An 18966-nucleotide genomic window follows, 5' to 3' on the forward strand; every position below is an offset into this window, starting at 1 on the left:
CATGTATCATTGTTAAAGAAACAGTAACAGGAACAGCCTGTTATTTCTCTGGAATGCAGAAATGCTGGAAGATAATCATGAAGAAACCAATTTAAGTTTTTTTGGTACATAAACCCAGTCAAATATCCCAAAGTGAACATGTGGGAAGTTATGTCTCCTCTGAGGTGAGATAAATGAAGCATATATACATCATCATTCAAAAGTCTGGAATCGAATGTTTTCAGTAATATAAGAGTGTTGTGGCAGATAAATGTATAATACACTAGTCCTTTGCAACTTTTCAAGTGTATGTAATCATAAATAATTAATATAATGCTGTAAAATAAATCATTAATTAAGAAATTTCACATGTTCAGAGCTTTTGATTCTAAAATGACTGTATATTTCAAGTGACCATCACATCTCAAGACTCCTATAAATACACCATTACTGTAAATAATTTATTCTTAAATATTGTCTTGTTCATGCCAAAATACTTAAAATATTGACTAAAACAACCAATTGTTGTCCAATTTATAGTATTTAAATCTGCATTGTTTAAGTTGGTGTTGCATATAAATCATAACAAAAATTATATTTTTTAAAAGTAATTCCAGATGTTTGAATGCTATGACAGTTTCAATATTGTCTGCAATGTAGAGACACTACCCAAGTGCTGGCTCTTTAGGCATTTGCCAGTACAGATTCCTATCCCCTCAGCTTGTCTAATCCTTTATCTTTATGGCTCTACAGCCCAAGAAGCCGTCCAAGAGGCGAGAGCCCATTCGAGCCAGCACTGCTGGAGAGGCTATAGAGAAAATGCTGGAGCAGAAGAAGATTTCAAGTAAAATCAATTATGATGTCTTGCGAGATCTCAACAGCAAAGGCAGCAGCCCGGCTCATCAAGCGGAGGATGTGCCCTGTAGCGGCACCGGGCGAAAGAAGCTCACCCGTCGCAAGAAGCAACCCAACAAAAGCAATCTCGGCCTGGCCAAGCCTGCCAGCCTCATGGGAAAAAGGTGAGAATTAACAAAGAGTGTTTCTTTTCAATGAGGTGAACTGCTTGGTCGCTGCTGTTTTACAGAACAAGGGGTTCATTTCTACTAAAGGCCCTTGTGAGTACTGGAGTAGGTTTTCCCCCTTTTATACACTTGTCTTCAAAATCTACAGAAACGGCCTTTCTATAGTAGCAGGGCTTTGTCCCAAGTGGTATAATACTTCTTTTGTGCCTACTGACAAAAGACAAGATCAAAAGGTTGTTCGCTGCCCTCAAAGGATTTCTTTTTCCTTGTCCAGCTATAAGATTTTGTCTTTCCTCTGTTTCTTTGGCTGACCTTCAGAGTCATTTCCACCCGGAAAAAGCTTGTCATCAATTCTGTGCCAGGATTTTCTGTTCCCTGTCACCTGGCACCCTGCGGTCCTTTCTCAGAGCATACCCCTTCTTCAATTAATAGTCCTACAGGACTCCAAATGCCCCTGTGAGGGAAGTAATGAATCGGCACCAGACGGAGCGTAAGATCATGACTTCTCCACTGGCTCATTGAGAGATGGCTTCTCATTGTGCAATTTCTTCTGTTCCGTTCCTTTCGTTAATAATAATTACTAATTTCATATTGCATGTCAAAATGATTATGAATCAGGCATGTAAGCTCCAGTGGAGGCACCATGTTCTGAAGCTTAGCAATTCTTTTTTTTCATCTACGTTCTCATACTCACACAGAGGGATGGGCAGCAAAATTCAATACTTTTATAGTACCGACCAAATTACTTAAACCAAATATAGTAAAATTTCACATCATTGAGTATGATTTCAAAAACCTAAGTAGTCAATTTAAGCATCCATGAGCCAATAATTATGCTTGTTCCAAAATCTAGGCTGCCAATTGACTATTGTAACATGGAGCGAGGAGGCGGATGCATATGCTGAGATAAGCAACTTTTTTTGAGCAGGAGGGAGAAGCAGGAGGGACAGACATGACAAAGCACACAGAAATTCAAATACTGAATGGAACAAGCAAAACAAACACATCAAACAAAGACCAACCCCGACCTGGGCAAACACTGGGCTTATATACATGACGGATGATGAGGGACAGGTGGGGAAACAAGTGGAGCCAATCAGGGTAGGAGTAGCGAAACAAGGGGGCCGAACTCAAAACACAACAAATGCACGTGGAAAATCAAAAAGTAAACAAAAAGCACATGGAGTGGGAGGAGCCAACCGTGACAGCTATGCTAATTACATTCCACAAGCATGTTATTAACATCTGCAGTCCATCTTCGTCAGTAAATTCCTACAAGATCAGGCTCATTTCTGATTTAAGACACACTCATATTCTGTTAATAATTTAGAAGAAGGGATTAAAAAAGTATTCAGGAATTGATGTTGAAGTCATTAGAAAACACAATAATATTGATATCATATCAGCATCGACAAATAACTTAAAAACCTAAAACATTTTAACAGCATCAGGCAGATGACTAGCTTAGAATTCTTCAAATCGATATTTGGTGCTTTATTGTGCATTTTGGTATTTATTGTGCTGTAGAACAGCAGAGCAGCGTTTGCGCAGCGCTGGACTACTGTGCCAAAATGTCTTTATTTTATTACTTTTACTGCATTTGTAACACTCTTCAAATAAATGTTTTATTTCTGTGTGATGCAAATCCAGATTAATTTAATTCTAATTTCTACAGTTTCTGAATATTTAGGTCTCATCATCGCCAGATGTATACGAGGAAAGTATCGACAGCAGACCATAATTTTTATATGGGTGCAATCTTAGTACCAAGTTTATGTATTTGTGGTTGCTTTTTATTTCTGGCTATTGCAAGGTTTTAGCTCTTTAGCACTGACTAGCTAAGGCCTGTTAAAAAGATTTTCATCATCATGGTGGGTGGCACTCTGGAATAGATTTGACAATAAAGTCAAGCTTAGTTACAGCTCCGACTGAGCAAAAACTATTCCTCTTCTGGACCATGGGAAAACTTCTGATTAGCTGTCATGGGAGGGAAAGTTGGCATTGGCGCCTTAATTTCTATTGCTGATCAGACTTTTGGATGCTTTGGACTTTCTGTATGTGTCTCTTTTTGTGAGGAACCACTTGTACTTTTGCAGAAATGAAATGAAATGACTTGTATTATAAAAGCTTTTAATTCTTTTATCATCTCACCCTCACTTTGAAATGCTTAAAGTAACGCGTCTTTCTTCACGTACATGTTAACTCTCCATTAGCTTCTGTGCTAACATTTGTATTCCTTCAGTGCTGCAGGTGTATTCATCTACCTGCTGTAAAGGTCCAAGTGTTTTTTCTGTGTATTTCCCTTCTACAGAGTTTTTCATACTCACCTAAGACATTAATAACACAGTGACCTCAAAGCCCTTCTGGTAGTGTTTCCAAGCAAGCAGACATAGTGCCTCAACTCCTCCACCCTTCACCCACACACAAAAACACTGCCAGCCTCCCACTCCAGCTGCCAAACCAAGCCCCCTGCATGACCTCCATACTAACAGAGAAGGAAAAGCATTCTTCCAGAAAGAGTAGGGGATAATTACCGTGCAGTTTCTTTTACTTTGCCCTCTTTTTCCTGTCTTCCTCCCCCTCCTCAGCTTTACTTCCTCACTTACGTTCCTAAAGGTTTGCAGTCTTTAGTACTCACTGAGTTTGGCTTTTGAAGTGCAAATCTGAACTCGGTGCGGCAGGATGGCCTGTCTGTGGATCTCTTACCACGTACCTCAGAGAGTGACAGCCCTGCCAGACACGTCTCCTCCTGGCATGTTACGTGATCCTCTGATCCTCATTTTACAGCCTCCGCATACTTTGAAATCACAGCAATAATTTGGGGTTGTAACATTCAGAACAGGGCAGAGTAGTTCGTGAGTATGTAACACCCATAACTGAAGGATTTATCTTGCCCAGTGACAACATAGCCTGAAAGTGATTTGTAAATATTAGCTCAAGGTTAACAACCGAAGGTGAGCGTTAATATATGTGCTTGCTCGCAATATTGCGCACAACGATGGAAGCCCATCACATTCATTTTACCAGACATAGCCACAAATAACCAATGTGGAGAGTACTCTGATGTGTTTCACAGAATCCTGCTGAGGTCTCTTGCTCCCAGTGGAAATGCTCAGCTTCCCACAGTTAATGTCATTGTTTCCACCTACCATTCCGCTATGGTAGTTCACTCAGCTATAGCTGCTCATTCAACATAGCTCATCTAGCTTTATGGGTTTGGCTAGTCATCCCTCATAATGGCAGAGCTTTCAGAGAATGGAGGCCCAGCCCTAGCAACTGGTTTTCTAGTTTGAAGGAAACCAAAGCAACCAGTAGTAGAGCATGCCACATGGTTTATATCAATGGAGCTCCATGTCCTGCAGCACATCCCATAGTAACCAGACCAGTATGTGATGGTTGGTTTCACCGCAGCCTGGTCATGTTGAGTCCCACTGTCCCTAATGAGCACTATGACTCCAAAGGCTTGGCCTTCCTTTAAAAAAACATGCTTACAGTCATGAAAGGGGTGATATGTAAAAAAGACCTCTTAGAATTGCCTGGTAAAAGTCCAAATTTGCATGAACTATGAAGAAGAAAACAAAAAAACATACCACTAAGGATTTGTTGGAATTTTACCATGAATAGTTCATCCCACAGTTTAACTAACTAAACTGCTTCTTTTAACCATTAAGCTCACAGTGCTAACATGTCATAACCATTGGCTAGGGCTTATTCCCAGGGTCATCTTCTGCCTAACCTCTGGCCCAAACTCAGCTGAAGGGCTTTAGATCAGGTTTCACAACATAGAGGTTTCCATTGTTTAAGGATGTGATTTATCAGTGGGCTCTGGTCTTCTAGTCTGAAGGATGCATTTTGGTAGGAGCCACTTCCTGCTGATGAGAACCACATCCTTTGAAGAAGCATAACAGCTGGATGCTGCTGTTAGCCAGTAGGTCTCTCAGGGGAACCTAAGACTGAATTGTAGAGTAAGTGTTGTGTATCCTAGGGTTACCAGTGACCTCCTTGCTGGCAGGTTCATCAAATAACAACTACTAGTGGAATGTGAGGTTGTTCACCACCTTCTATATTACTATTCTTATATAAATAGATCCAGTGGCTAGAAAACGTAATTGTTACTTAATAACAGCACCTTGTCATTGCAAGAATTTTGTATTTACTGCTATGAATGGCATGAAAGACATGCATTCAAAATTGATGATATTGAAAATTATACATGCTGACATGTTGGGACCAGTTAACACAGCCTATCTGTACAGTACAAACCAATATTCACAATATTTTTCAGTTAATTACTCCTATAACATTTGCTAAACTGTGAAAATATATACTCTGATGGTATTTAATAAAAAGGCTTGGTTCCAAGGTAAGGCCTGTTCTGTACAATTACCACAAAGGCCTTGTTGAAAACCTTGTGCACTTTCTCACCTTTCTTTTCCATCTGCTGTTTAGAGACTAAGGCTGGTTGACTCACATTGCACATCTCAAGCTGTCTCAGTAGGAGCCCTCTCCCACACTCTTCTTCACTAAGCCGGACTAGGCCTGCTTTGTTAATAGAGGCTTATGTCTCCTGGTGATGTTGATCAGGTGTAGACAAGCTGACGTGAGCGTGAGCAGAGGTGGCAAGTACGATCCTCTCTGCTTTCCTACTTTTTGGCTTGCAAGCCCACAGTTGTTCTGACCAGATGCAACAAAGGGCATCACAGTGACATGGGGAGCTGTTACCAAGCTGTGTCACTCATGAGGAGAAAATTGGTACTTCCTTTTGCAGCCGCCCTGCAGCATGTCAGATTTGTGGTGCGCGATCGGTTCAGGGCGTTCTCACTCCCACGCGCTGTTTTGTTCACTCAGAGGCAGGATGTTTTTTTAGCAGCCTCCACAGTAAATGCTTATGAATATGTGAGTGATTGAGTTCTTTTAAGAGTATAATGTAAGGTTTGTGTGTATATTTGTGTCTTGCACTAAGCCATTGTTGCACCATTGTTCCAGGCAAGGACCACTTGTCTTTCTTTGTGTCTGTGTCAGCATAACAAGGTTGGCATCGTAGGCCTGCAGGCTAGCCCATTTCAAGCAGAAGGAATTCTGGGATGAAATCGAGTGTGCAGAGCTATGAGGCCAGCGCAGTCACAACAGTGGAGGGCAAGCCCCCTCCTTCTTTCCTGCTCAACTGCTAGAGGGGACGATAGCAAGAGGATAATCACTTCTTTCTTCTCTGCCCTGGATCCCTCCTGCTAAGCGTTCTCCTCAAGCCCACACCCTGGGGGGCTTCCTCAGTGGTCTGCAGGAAGCGTGATAAGATGTCTTGTCACCGGGAGGTGTGGAAACCACCAGGCTCTTAATGCATGCCTGCTCTGGGGTCAGATTGCATGCCTCCTCTCAGTATCTTCCTTCCATCGTGCCGGAGCTGAGAGTGCAAGCTGAATGCGTAATGGATTTGTCCTCCAGGAAGAGGATGCTGTGTAAGCGAGCCTCCTCTGGTCCACGTTAGTGAGGTTAGCTGCCGCTTTAACCTCTCTTCTCCTTCGCTGTGTATGTGTGCAGTGTGCCTAAGATCAGTGATCTATGTCAGAAGAGTGTCTCTGTTTCTAAGGTTGAGATAGTCTTGCTTTACAATGCAAAGCTGGGTACAGTATGGCCTTGACTCGTTTTTTTTTTTTTTTTTTTTCCTTTGGACATCTGACCGTGTTTATGGAAAAGATAGTATTTTTACACAATGGTTGTATTGGCTCTTGCATGTCCCAACCAGGTGTGTCCTGAGCAGAGCTGGTGATGCCATTATATTCCTTCCTGCAGCATACAAATACAGTGCTACTGATCTCAATACTGTTCTTCTTCTCCCAGCTGTCTCAACATCAGCTATGGTCCCTCAGAAGTGCTTGGTCAGATGTGGCTGACGTCTTATTACTTGATACTAAGTATCACTAGATGTAGCCTAAATAGATTTGACTTCCAGGACATCACAGTGGTGTTCCCAAACAGTTGGAGTAGTCCATTATTTGGGAGAAGCATCTGTTACATGCCCCCCCCAACTCAGAATGGTCCCCTACCTTCACCTAAATGCTCTCCTAGTTGCTGAGTGGGGGACCACAGCTGTGCAGTGTCACCGTTATCTATTTTAATTCCTCTCCTCCACTCAGCACTCTGCAACGCCCCTTATGTATTTACACAAACCCAGCTGCCATGTGATATTGCTTCAAAAGAAATATTACTTCCCCCTGTCAGATTTCATTGACGCTCATTATTGACTGGTAAACGGGCCTGGCTGGGGTACTGTACCCCCCCTCAAACCACTGTGGCTGGGCTAGTCTTTATGAGATCATGCTGAGAGCCATTTAGAAACGTTGCCTAGCTACAAAACCCACAAGAGCATGCTGGTATTACAGAAAGTGTATGATTTCCCATCTTAAATCTTCTCCATGATAACTGTGATATGGCTCCCATGTTGCCAAATTGTTGGCTGGGTGATTTTATGCTAATGTATACTTTGTGTTTGATGTGACACATTCGAGACAGACATAGTGGGAGGAGAAGAAAGCTATTGTTTAATTTACAATGAACACCAGGCTTTCTGTGTTCTACTGTGGGTGCATGATGCAAATAATAGCCTAATAATTTTTCTGTGCAGTTCAAGTCAATAAACCGTAACACTGTTAGCATGTGTATGTGTATACAAACATGAGTACATAGTATGTGATGGTGTTTATTTATATATTACTTTATTTTACTTTTTCTCTGCTTGTCACTGTGGAAAGCTAATGTGAGCATTTACATTAATAATGGACGTTGCCTGTTAAAGAGTCCTGGGAGATTCCAGGAAATTATTGATGACAGTGCAGTGTGGGGATTGATTGTTAAGTGGGCAAATTTGTCTTGTGTGAATTCGCTCCATTAGCCAGCTCATCCACCATCTGTCCTGGGGCAGGAGCAAGCAGCCGGGGGGCGTGGAGCCTGGCATCAGGATCACACCCCCTCACCAGCCTGTCCCTGCGAGGCCTGGGGGCATGCTGCACGCTCTGCGGATGCCCCATTGCTACCCCCACTGAGAGGTCATGGACTGGACACCCAAAATGGACTACTTGCCACACTGAATAATACAAGCTCTCCATCTGGTTGCTGTAATTTTCCATTAGTGAAGACTTTGCTGTTGCATTGCTTGTATTCTCAGATCTAATAGTTGTATTTTTTTTAATGTTTCTCATATTTGCTTGGCACTCTCTTCCCAGTTTGAGCTGCTTTGAAAATTGCTTAAGCAGGTATCGTAATGTGTATAAAATCGTTTAATATGGTAAGCTTCTTTTTATTGCCCACTAGCAAGCTCCCAGGGCTTGTGTAGTAAGGGGGCAGCAGTGGCCAGATGCTGCATGATGTTTTAGTATTGTGCTAAGGCCAGAGCCCCAAGGCATTACATGGGATAAACATGGAGGGTTTAGTTGATCCATATGGACCTCCTGCTGGACTTACTGGTTTTGATGAGTAAGGATAAGCCATCGGACCTTTATGGTCTTTTATGTGTAAAATTGATTTAACCCCATTTTTTCTGTAGAGACTTACTTTGAACTGAAATGAGTATTGACCTGCAAATTAACTGATGAATGCAATACAGCATGCAAGCTCAGCACGCAGTTTTGTCCATTGTTTGCTTTAGTTAATTTTGTTCAGCTGAAGGAGTTTTCATTGTAATATGAGCCTTGTGTGCTTCACAGCACCACTTTTACCAACTCTGCGGGTTGGTAAGGTGTCCTTCACACTCCTCTGTCATTCACACCTAGCTTAAATGCTGTTACTGCATCAGCAAAGCCAGAAAAATACCCAAACCTTCCCAATTAGAGACTTGTTAAGATGCCCCCAGTCTCAAATACCCATTCATAATCCAAGTGCCAGCACCATTCCAGACTAGGGTGGCAGACGGGATTTCACTGTTGCTTGTCTCTGTGATGTGTAAGTGGCCTAGCCAAAGGAGCTTGTGGAAACCCACATGGGGATGCGAACTTGGTCACCTCTAGCCTTGCCCTGTCTGCACAAAAAAACAAATAAATAAATAAAAACACAGTGCAAACAGGCAGTGGAGGTCAAAGTTCAGCAGCCACTTTTAGGACCTCACCCTAAGGAGCCACACAACTGACCCATTCTCTCCTTACCCATTCTCTGTTTTAGAGGCTTGGTGCTCCCAGACGAAACGTCTCTTTGCAGCAGACTTCCCTCTATTAAGCGCACAGAGGAAGACTTGTAGTATAATGGGTTGTTTTTACCGAGCTGCCCACACATGACCATATCTCAGTGCAGCTCTGCTCTTAATTCAGCCCATCTAAACTGCTTCAGGGATACAAGCGCTCAGAGCTATCTGACCATGATCTGTTTCACAGTGTGCTATCATAGATGTTCTGTCATACATAGTGCATTAGATTGACTGACATTGAGACAAAGTGTGGGAGTTATGACAAGCAGAGTTATTGTGCTTATATTATCTGACTTGGCAAAGGTATAAATCCTTTTTTGAAAGTGATCTCAGTACAGGTTCTGGTAAAATGAAAGATTAACAAACGAGATTGTGCCAGACGTCTGTTTGACCAAATCTGAGGTTATTCTGAGAAGCTGCAGATGCATTTGGAGAATTGAATTTGAAAACTAGATAAATTACAGTAATCAGTGTTTGATTGCATTGGCAGGTGCTCTCACTACATTTCAGGCTTTTTCAGGTCCCATTATGACTCAGTGAGCTCCGATGGATTGTTATTGATTCCCTGTTACTGCCCTGTGCTATGGAATGGAAGGTCACAAGGAAAAATAATTGAAAGCAATCGCTTAGCCTTTCAGCCCCAGTGTAATGCCCAGTGCATTTTGTGTGGCACTCCCATTTACTTGCTCATGGGCTATCTCCTGAGCCCAATACTAGAAGATTATATACATTTCTCACTCCCACTGAGCAGAGCCGGTCAATATATATTCTCCATGTTCTGCCCAGAGGCCATTTGCCCAGTGTAGCTCACATGCGCTTGTAAGTGTATTAGTTGCAGCCGACTGAAGGACCTGAGACTGTCTGAAACGTCTCTCACTCCACGAAGGAGAGCTTGAGGGTGATTGTATTTTGCAGTAATGTGTTGGGTAATCCTAATGCCAGTGTTACAGTGGGGATCAGTGCCAGAGCTCAGCACACCAGTAGCTGCAGTGCACATGGCGGCCCAGGCCAAGGCAGACGAGGCTTAGCTCACCTTGCACCCAGCAGATGGCTGGTGCTAGCTGCCACTCCTAATGAGGCACAGCGAAGCAGAGTGGCGAGCGCTGGCTCTCTGCTCCTCGCCATCCTCCTCCTTTTTTTCTTAAGCTGATTAATTAGCACCACTTTCGCTTACGGGCCAGGAAAGCACTCCTGCCGATTCCTAGGGGAGGTCTCACCAGGGAGGCCCACTCGCTGCCCAGCTTCTACTTCTCACGCTGGGATGGTTCGGTGTGTAAGTGTATTAAGGAAAGACAGATATTATGTGTGACTGTGTGGGGGCTGGAATGCGTTGGTGTGTATTTCTTGCTTGTGAAGATTCGTGCACAACATTTAGAGAATAGAAGAAATCTGTCCAGGTACCTTCTCCCTTAATCCCCTACCTCATTTCCCCTCTGTTTTTCAAGTCATGCCCACACTTGTCTAAAAACATATATAACACAGAAAATTGTTGATAAAACCTTGGTGGTCTATCAGATCTCACACGGTTGTTTGGAGTCCAATTTTCTGAGCTTTTAATAATTTAGTAACTCCAATTTTGAAAAAGCAAAAGCATTTGTTTTCCTTTGACATTCCCCTTCGTTGTGCAAGAGGAATCTCTTATCTTACTTGGACATGCCTGTTTTGAAGGGAACTGTTGAAGGAAGATGGAGATGAAGGATGTTCTCTGATTTAAGAAGTATTTTTTAAGTATTACTTTCCCTCTGTTCCTTTAATTATTATTAATTATTATTATAAGTCATATTATGTTATTAGTCCGGTATTTGAATTTCAGTAATGACAGTTCGGAAAAATCACTGCAGTTTTCTGTGCAAGAAATTAATGTGCATGTTAAGTGCTTGGTAGTGCAATTTGTGATATGTACACACAATTGGCGAAACACAGATTATAGTTTTTTGTCTGAATCTTTATGTCTTTAAAGTTTCTGATAATGGATGATTGATGGATGATTCATCATATTAATGCCTGAGTCCACAGTTTCAGAGCACTCAACGCTGAAGTGAAGGCTACTAGCATCTACATTTCTATACTAATGCTAAGGTCACCCTGAACGTTTAGGCAGCAGCTTCAAGGATTACGAGTGGTCTAAATGAAACAAATAGCAGAGTCTCTTCAGCGCTTCTCTCAGTCACTCGTCTCTACTCACACAGGACCAGCACGGACACGCATCAAGGTCATTTTTTTCCAGAATGTTCTGTCGTTTCTTCCGTTCCTTTCCCTTCCCCCTCAAGACTAATTAACTTTTCAAACGAGTCTCTTTAATATTAGCCTTAAATAGTGTGGGGCGTTTGATGTTCAAATCCGATTGCTGGCAGATGTAAGCTAAGCATTTCATCAGTGCCACAGGGTGTCTTTTCACCCAGCGGTGCGGCTCTCGGGCTGAACAAAGTGCTTTAGCTATGCTTAAATAATCTGCAGTGCGGGAGGAGCCCAGGGATGAGACAGGATGCTTGGCGCAGTTTTTTAAGAGGACTGTGAGGCCGGTCATGGGAAACCGAATCCACTGCGGCTCTGCTTATTTTATGCATTCACTCTGGAAGTGGAATGGAATTTGGAAATTTCTGCCTGCATTATCCGTTTCTGTGGGATGTTTCAGAGCCACAGTGGTAGCATTATCTCTCTGCGAGGGTGTGTGCATCTGCAAGCTATGTGACTAAAAAAAGGTTATAGCATTATCTGTGACACAGAATGTAACGAAAACATTGGTGTGGATTTAAGCTGAATCGAATGTAACCTGCAGATGGAAGTTTCCCTCTACAGTACAATAGCTTATTGTAGTGTGAGAGAACCAATGATTAATAACACTCTTTCTGCACTTTTCTAGGCTCCGCCCACTAATATCATCCAGTCCCAAGAAGAAGAGAGCAGCTGTCCAGGTGAGGAAAGAAATGCCTCCGAGAGATGAATAATAAGGCTTTTTATTACTAAAGCTCCAGACTGATAGCGTGGATGTAGGGCTAGCCTCTGTATTTTACAGGCTTTTGAAAAGGTGTTTCTGAATGAGTGCTCTCAGTACTACCCTTGAAAACAATAACGTTTACATTTCATAATCATCTTTAGTTTGTTCGTTCATTTCAGCTGTTTTTTTTAATGAAAAATGATCTTTTTTGTAACAAATGGTTACACTTTTATATGTGCCTATTTATGTTGGAAAGATGCCAGGAGAGGAGAGGAGAGATATGAGTCTGACAATGATAAGTCAGCAATGATTAGTTTAGTTCTGTCCTGAGTTTAAAAAAATCTTTGATAGGTGAACATAAATCTCATTCAGGATTGACAGATCAGCAGGTTATTTTAAAGTTTTACGCTAAACTTATGTAGATTAATGGCTGTTATCTTTATCTCTCAAATACAACCCTGCATAGACATAGTTAAATCAACGATATTGCTTCATTGCTTCTTTGTTTCATTGCTTCATAAGCCAGGTTTTAATGAGATTAAATAAATGGCATCAGTTTAGAATGATCTGTGCTCTGTTTTATTACAGAGTCAGTATATTCTATGCTATCAGCTTGTCTGTGCTTGGAGGGCTTTGATCTGACGTAACCTACAGCCCCAGTTGAGCTCCATGTCTTTCTCATGAATCAGATGATTCATCATAAAAGGCTATAGCAGTGACCCTGCAAATGGCACATTATTCATGTTTATGTTTATTTGATCTGAAGTCAGTATCTGCATGGTTAGATGGTTTGATGGATTAGCATTTGAGCTCCATGGCTTTTAGTGCCCTGCATGTATGTCAAGGCTGTGATTAGGAGCCCCTCAGCCTGTGTTTAAAACTGATGCTGCACTGCAAGAGAGGAGAGAGAGAGAGAGAGAGAAGGAGGAAAGGGAGACCGGGGAGGGGGGGAGGTTCTGTGCAGAGAGAGGTAGAAAGAGCACACACAGAATGCTGGCGGGGGTCAACTGGGCCGTCGCTAAGCAACCTCCTGGTCCCGTCCTGGTTGCCGCGGAGCGGCTGCTCTGATTGGCTGAAGGGAGCCGGTGAAATGAATTGGGGTTACATAACCGTGTGTGTTCCTGCGAGGGAATCAGAGAGGAGTCACCCTCAACAAAGAATCAACAGCAGCTGTCTGAATACTCTCTCCATCCCTTAGAAAGAAACATGAGACGAAAAAAGCTGTAAATGCAATAGTCTCTAGTGTAACAATAGTATTAATAATAACAATAAATACATAGAGCATACTTTTATACAAGTAGCAACTCAAAGTGGTTTACAGTTAAGTGATAAATTCATGAAATAAATAAAAAGTAGTATTTAAAAAACAAATAAAAATATTAATTAAAAGAAACAATAAATATGTAATCTGCAGTGGCTCAACATAATAAACTTAAAATCTGCTGTAACTTTGACTTGTTATCACTGATAACATAACTGATATTCATGATGTTCAATTCCAATATGCTGCATATATGTATGTGTGTGTGTGTGTGTGTGTGTGTGTGTGTGTGTGTGTGTGTGTATTTGTAGCAATTTTGATACAACAAGGTTTGAAAAGAATAATAACTGATGTCTAATGCACCCATGGGTATGACATAAGCTTGGGAGAGTGATAAGTTGTGTATATTCTGCAATTTTAAAATCTATGTGTTTTGCTGAGCATGCAAAGTTGAACTAAAGAAATTTGGAAACACTAGCAGCTGATCAGCTGATGTTGCATATAAAATTTTTTGTTAAATGGTTAAAATGGGATGAAATATATTTGGGGAGGCTGTGGGAAAAACGCAGTTTCTGTAGGGTGGTATTAATCATAATATGGCATTGATATTTCTTTTCAATGTGAAACCCACTCCTGAGACTGTATATATCACATACAATGTACATGTTTTTGGATGAGAGAGAAGAAAATTTGTGAAAGTATTTAACTTGTTTTGGATATAATGTATTTATCTTATAATCATATTTGTTTTGATGATTAATGTCATATTTTTACATAGTTGTTATAAAAAAGAGACAACATGCAATGCATCTGTTTAATAGGGCACCGATAATTTTTTTGGCCACTTCTGATTCAGATTTCTTTGCAGCCAAGCAAAAAAAAAGTTAGTTTTTTTTTAACCCAAAGCTCACACTTTATTGGGTAAGTGAACACACTAGCACTTTTCTAGTATGTTCTATTGGCCAAAGCAGTACATAAATAACATTATTTACTGTTTAATGGGCCAAACTAGCATTTTAGGTTTGTAAGTGAAAAATCAGTTGCCTTAGAAAATATGAAATCAAGTTAATTGCTATATGCATTAACATTTTAAAACACGTTGCGGCCGCATTCAAATACAGTAAATGCACTTACTTGCCTCACATTATTTATGTCATTAACTAGTAACACAGATCGGTCAAAATCAAGATAATAAATCAAGCAATTGTCAATTTTGATTTGGAGCAAAAATCTCTTACTGCATCTCTTACTCTTGCTTGCGCTTGTTCATTTAACATTTTTCCCAAAAAAAAGACCAATCAAAAATATTCAGGCAGTTTAATTTCAGTTTTCTTATCCTGAATTATTCACCTAGTCTAATGCATCAAACTTGTCTTTTCACATTGAACTTGAAGTCCATAGCCTTCTGCTCCAGATCTTCTAGCCACCAAGCCTCTGTGTTTAATTGATCCCAGTTAGGATTGACCCAATCAGGGACCGACCCACAGGCGAGCTGCAGGCTGCCTTTGAGGCCAGCAGACGGGTCTGGTTCTGAAGTGGTGCATGCTTGGCAGGATCACTATCAGCAGAACCCTGCTGCTGCTCCCTGTCCCACGGCAAGAGACCGCCTAGAGAGGACCCTCATGCCATCTCAGCCAGTCTGAGCTATAATTAGCATGAAGACTTACATACACATCTTCACTTTTCCACAACATGATAATTAATTAGGCCTCTCTCTTCCCCGGGCGCTGCTTCCTCTCTCTGATGCCTGTTGGAAAGTGCGGCCTTGCTTCTGTCTTTTGTCTTTTTTTCTATTTTTTTTTTTTTTTTTTACTCTCTCTTTCTCTCTGTTTCAGCCTTTTCTTTTTTTACCGGTAGGGAAGTAGTCAATACTGAACAGATAGCATATTTTTTAATTGGCAGAGATCCCGTGTTCGCATTTGTTGCTTTTATGTATTAAATCATCACTTTGTGCCTCATCATTGATTTTATTGGTGTCTCCTCAAGGCACTGGATAATGGTGGTTTCAGCATATTGTTAGTTAAAGTAAGGCTTTATGAATAGAGGTCCAAGGCCAACATATAGGATACTGCAAGTCAACATAAATCTTACAGATGGAGCCAATGTCTCTGCCCTTTGTGATTTTCAGGTTATGCCTAACCCAGTGATGCTGCCTTTAGCAACCCCTGAGCCCCCTCCTGCCCCCACCACTCCTCCAGTGGTGGAAAGCGGCCCTGTTACTTATGAGGAGCCCACTGAGGAAGAGGAGGAGGAAGAGGCAGAGGAGCCCTGTGTCAGCGCCATGGAGCTTATGGGAGGCAGCGGTCAGTATGGACACCACAGTGGGTGATACATTCAGAGTTAATGACTTGTCACATTAAATATTTTGGCATAAAATGCAGTTTATCAGCCAGGTTTGGCGTCTGAAGTTTGCTTCTTTAGTTTTGCACTGGAGCAATGAGGCTAATGTAGCTAAAAAGTGAACGAGCCACGCGAAGCATTGTTCTTTTGCGCATGTAGTTCAGTTCACAAGATGACCTGTTCAGACTGATGTCACATACAGATCACATTTAGAAGATCATGTGAACAGCTAAAAAAAATCTGATTTGGTGAGAAAATCTGATTTGGGCCACTATTACCTGCTGTGTGAACGTAGCCTAAGAGTTAGCATTTTCCCCACTTAGACTTGATGGCCTCAAACAGTTGAAAACCACTGCCAAGCTGGTTTATGTTTAATGTGAGACCTAATATTGCCTATACGGTTTAAATCTGGACTCTGACTAGCCCAGAAGCATCAATAAAAACTAATATATATTGGGCTTGGCCTATTGTTTTGCCTGGGACTCCATACTGGTGGACTGTCTGAATAGATTAAATCAATCTAAAAAATCCAAGTTTCATTAACATTGTCATGTTGCTTTTCATCATTTCCATCACCATTAGCCGTCTGTGTCAACTTGTGATAAATTACCTCACCCCTCTTCTCTCTTCAATCTATAGATCACTTATCAGAAATCAACCGTATTACCCAGCGGCACTTTGCCAGCTAATCTAAAACTCACACTTCTCTTTATTCAGATATCCCCAAATCCCAGCCCTATCATTAATCTTTCCTTCCCTTTCCCAGAATATGGCTGTGAGGCTGAAGAGGAAGAAGTTTTCTAGTCTACGCTACTTTTCCTCTTCTTCAGCGAGCGATGCTTTTCATCAGGCCCAGAACTCTTCCTTCCTCCCCATGGAGACAGGAGACAGGAGAACAAGGTTTAGACATGTGTGCTATTGTTGTTACCATGGAATATTCCTGTATCCCTACTTCTTATGCACCAGAGGACTTGTTCAGCTTCTGCAGCATCTGGCAGAGTAGAGGGAGATTTTGGGGTTGAACGCAACATGTGAGCAAGACATGACTTTAAATTGTGTTTTGGACCATTAGCCTCACATTAATCCAGCAGCTGCACATTGCTGTAGTCACTTTCGGAAGGGATGTTTATCAGACCATGCCCGTGCCTAAGAGGAAACCTAATAAGCCGTTAAGCATCCTGTTATGTCAGTGATAGAGCTGGAGACTAAGCTGAAGCAGACGTGCATTCATTAATGAAGTATACACCTCTGTCTCTCTCAGGGAGATGGAGTTTGTTATCTCTGTGGATGATTTTTACTGCATCCATATTTGTTTTTAAGGTCATTCACTTTCTATTTATCAGTTGACAATACAGAAGTTTCTGATGCTCTCTTTTACTGACCGGCAGCTGTGATGTGATAACTTGTTGGGATGTCGAGGTAAATTTGAGAACAGAGAAATATCTTTTTCTCCCTTTAGTTAATTACAGTTAGCCTAGCTGCGCTACTGCAGAAATCTCAGTCACTTCTTTGGCATGTTAAGATATTCATGTTTCATAGTAACAAAGATATAGTACAGTAGTAAGAACAAAGCGAAAATTTTGTTAGGTATACCTACCTTGTACCTAAACTCATTGACCATTTTATGTGGTACATCTTCTAATCACTGACTAAAATATCCAGTAGGTTGTTAGGCTGAACACTGAGATGTAACTTTGCAGCTGTGTTTTTACTATTTTGCACAATACAAATACTTTAGATTTTACCATACAGTAGTTTCTGGTGTTCTCTGTTAAAGAAGCCAGCAGTTGTTCCAGAAGCACTGAGAGTTTGCTAATAGGTGACAAATATTTTGACCAAAAATGTGAATAGTTGTACTTTTTTGTGCTGTGTTTGTGTAGATTCTTTTTAAATGTTACTTTAGGTTTTTAAACCATAGAATATTCTCATATGCATTTGTGTATAAATGTAAATATGTGTTGTTACATAGCCTTTTCATATTTCACTTGCTTCATTTTGTTGAAAGTATACTATTTTTACTGATATACACTGATACAGTGTAAGATTTCATTCTGATTGTGTTTTATATGTCTGTTCATTATTTTTAAACATTTTCTCCACATCAATGTTAAATTTCAGTGAAATTTAACAGACTCTGTAATGAACAGCTGGTATCCTGAGTACATTCCTGTGTAATTAAAATGACTCAAGAAAAAGTCCTAATTGGTAAATATTCACTCCCTTGTCAGTTTTTAATGGTGTATGGATATGTAGATCGCCTGTAGCTTCATTATTTTCTATTTGTTAAAATATGCATATTCATTATGTTTGATACAGTGCTGGATGATATTTTCTTTGTTTTCCCTCCAGAAATCATTCTATTCATCCAAGCATGTCAGTGTTCAAGTGAACTGTTGTAACATGTACAGATTCTTTTGTGATACATGAGCTGTGGCCCGTATTATGACCGCTGCCTGTGCTCATCTCCCATTTCTTCATCAGAAAGACACACAACCACTGAAAAATCTCTAGCAAGTAACACGATTTCAGCCGCAGACCCTCAGGTGTGTGTATATGTATGCGTGTTTGTGTGTGAGAGAGGAGCAGATGGCCAGCCCTCTGTTCTCCACATGCCTCACACGTCTCCTTGCCATATCACCATCAGCTCTCGTCACCAGATTGCTTCATCAGTCACATGAACACATAGAGCCTTAGACCTCCATTCAATAGTGCAGCATTTCCATTCCATTATCAGGATGGAGGTTCATCCTGTGAATCAGTTTGTGCACCTGAGACCCGAGGAACAAAGACCGAACATCTTGAAGATGGACTCTATGAGTAATGAAGTAGCATATCTGTTATTTCCTCTTATAATTGAGTTCAAATGCAGTTCAGATACAGTGCAGTACATTTAATTTCCAGTCAAAACAGCCATTAAGAAAAATCAGAAAATATATTAAGCAGAAAATTACACAGAAGCCTCAACATCTAAATATAATAGCTATTTTTCACTTAACATCTCCACTCTTTGACTTTCTTGCTTTCGGTTTGTCAAAGAAATAGTCAGATATTTTTCCACTTCCACAAATGCACAATCCCAAGTACACTGGTCAGGGCTCTAGGACAGTCAGTCCATTGTTCTGAGAACATCAACAGCTTCTTTGTCTGATTTGCAAATGTTTTTCTTGTCTGTCAAATTTCTTTTCTCAGTAATGGCTTCATGACAGCAACATATCCTTTCAGACCCATTGCACTGAGTTGTCCTTTCACAGTG

At 41.0% G+C, this 18966-nt stretch overlaps 1 protein-coding gene across 3 annotated transcripts in view; it reads left to right on the forward strand.

Annotated features, from left to right (window-relative positions):
- brf1b (BRF1 RNA polymerase III transcription initiation factor subunit b) overlaps positions 1-17923 on the forward strand; it is a 77570-nt gene extending 59647 nt beyond the window's left edge. For all 3 annotated transcript variants that reach the window (XM_017682933.2, XM_037537796.1, XM_017682934.2), the window contains 4 exons: positions 733-998; positions 12038-12089; positions 15502-15676; positions 16480-17923. In XM_017682933.2, the coding sequence (XP_017538422.1) occupies positions 733-998; positions 12038-12089; positions 15502-15676; positions 16480-16517 (531 nt within the window). In that variant the 3' untranslated portion in view covers positions 16518-17923. The remainder of the gene's footprint in view (positions 1-732; positions 999-12037; positions 12090-15501; positions 15677-16479) is intronic.
- The last annotated feature ends 1043 nt before the right edge of the window (positions 17924-18966 follow it).

Source organism: Pygocentrus nattereri, chromosome 4, assembly GCF_015220715.1.
Source record: "Pygocentrus nattereri isolate fPygNat1 chromosome 4, fPygNat1.pri, whole genome shotgun sequence".
Taxonomy (NCBI): Eukaryota; Metazoa; Chordata; class Actinopteri; order Characiformes; family Serrasalmidae; genus Pygocentrus; species Pygocentrus nattereri.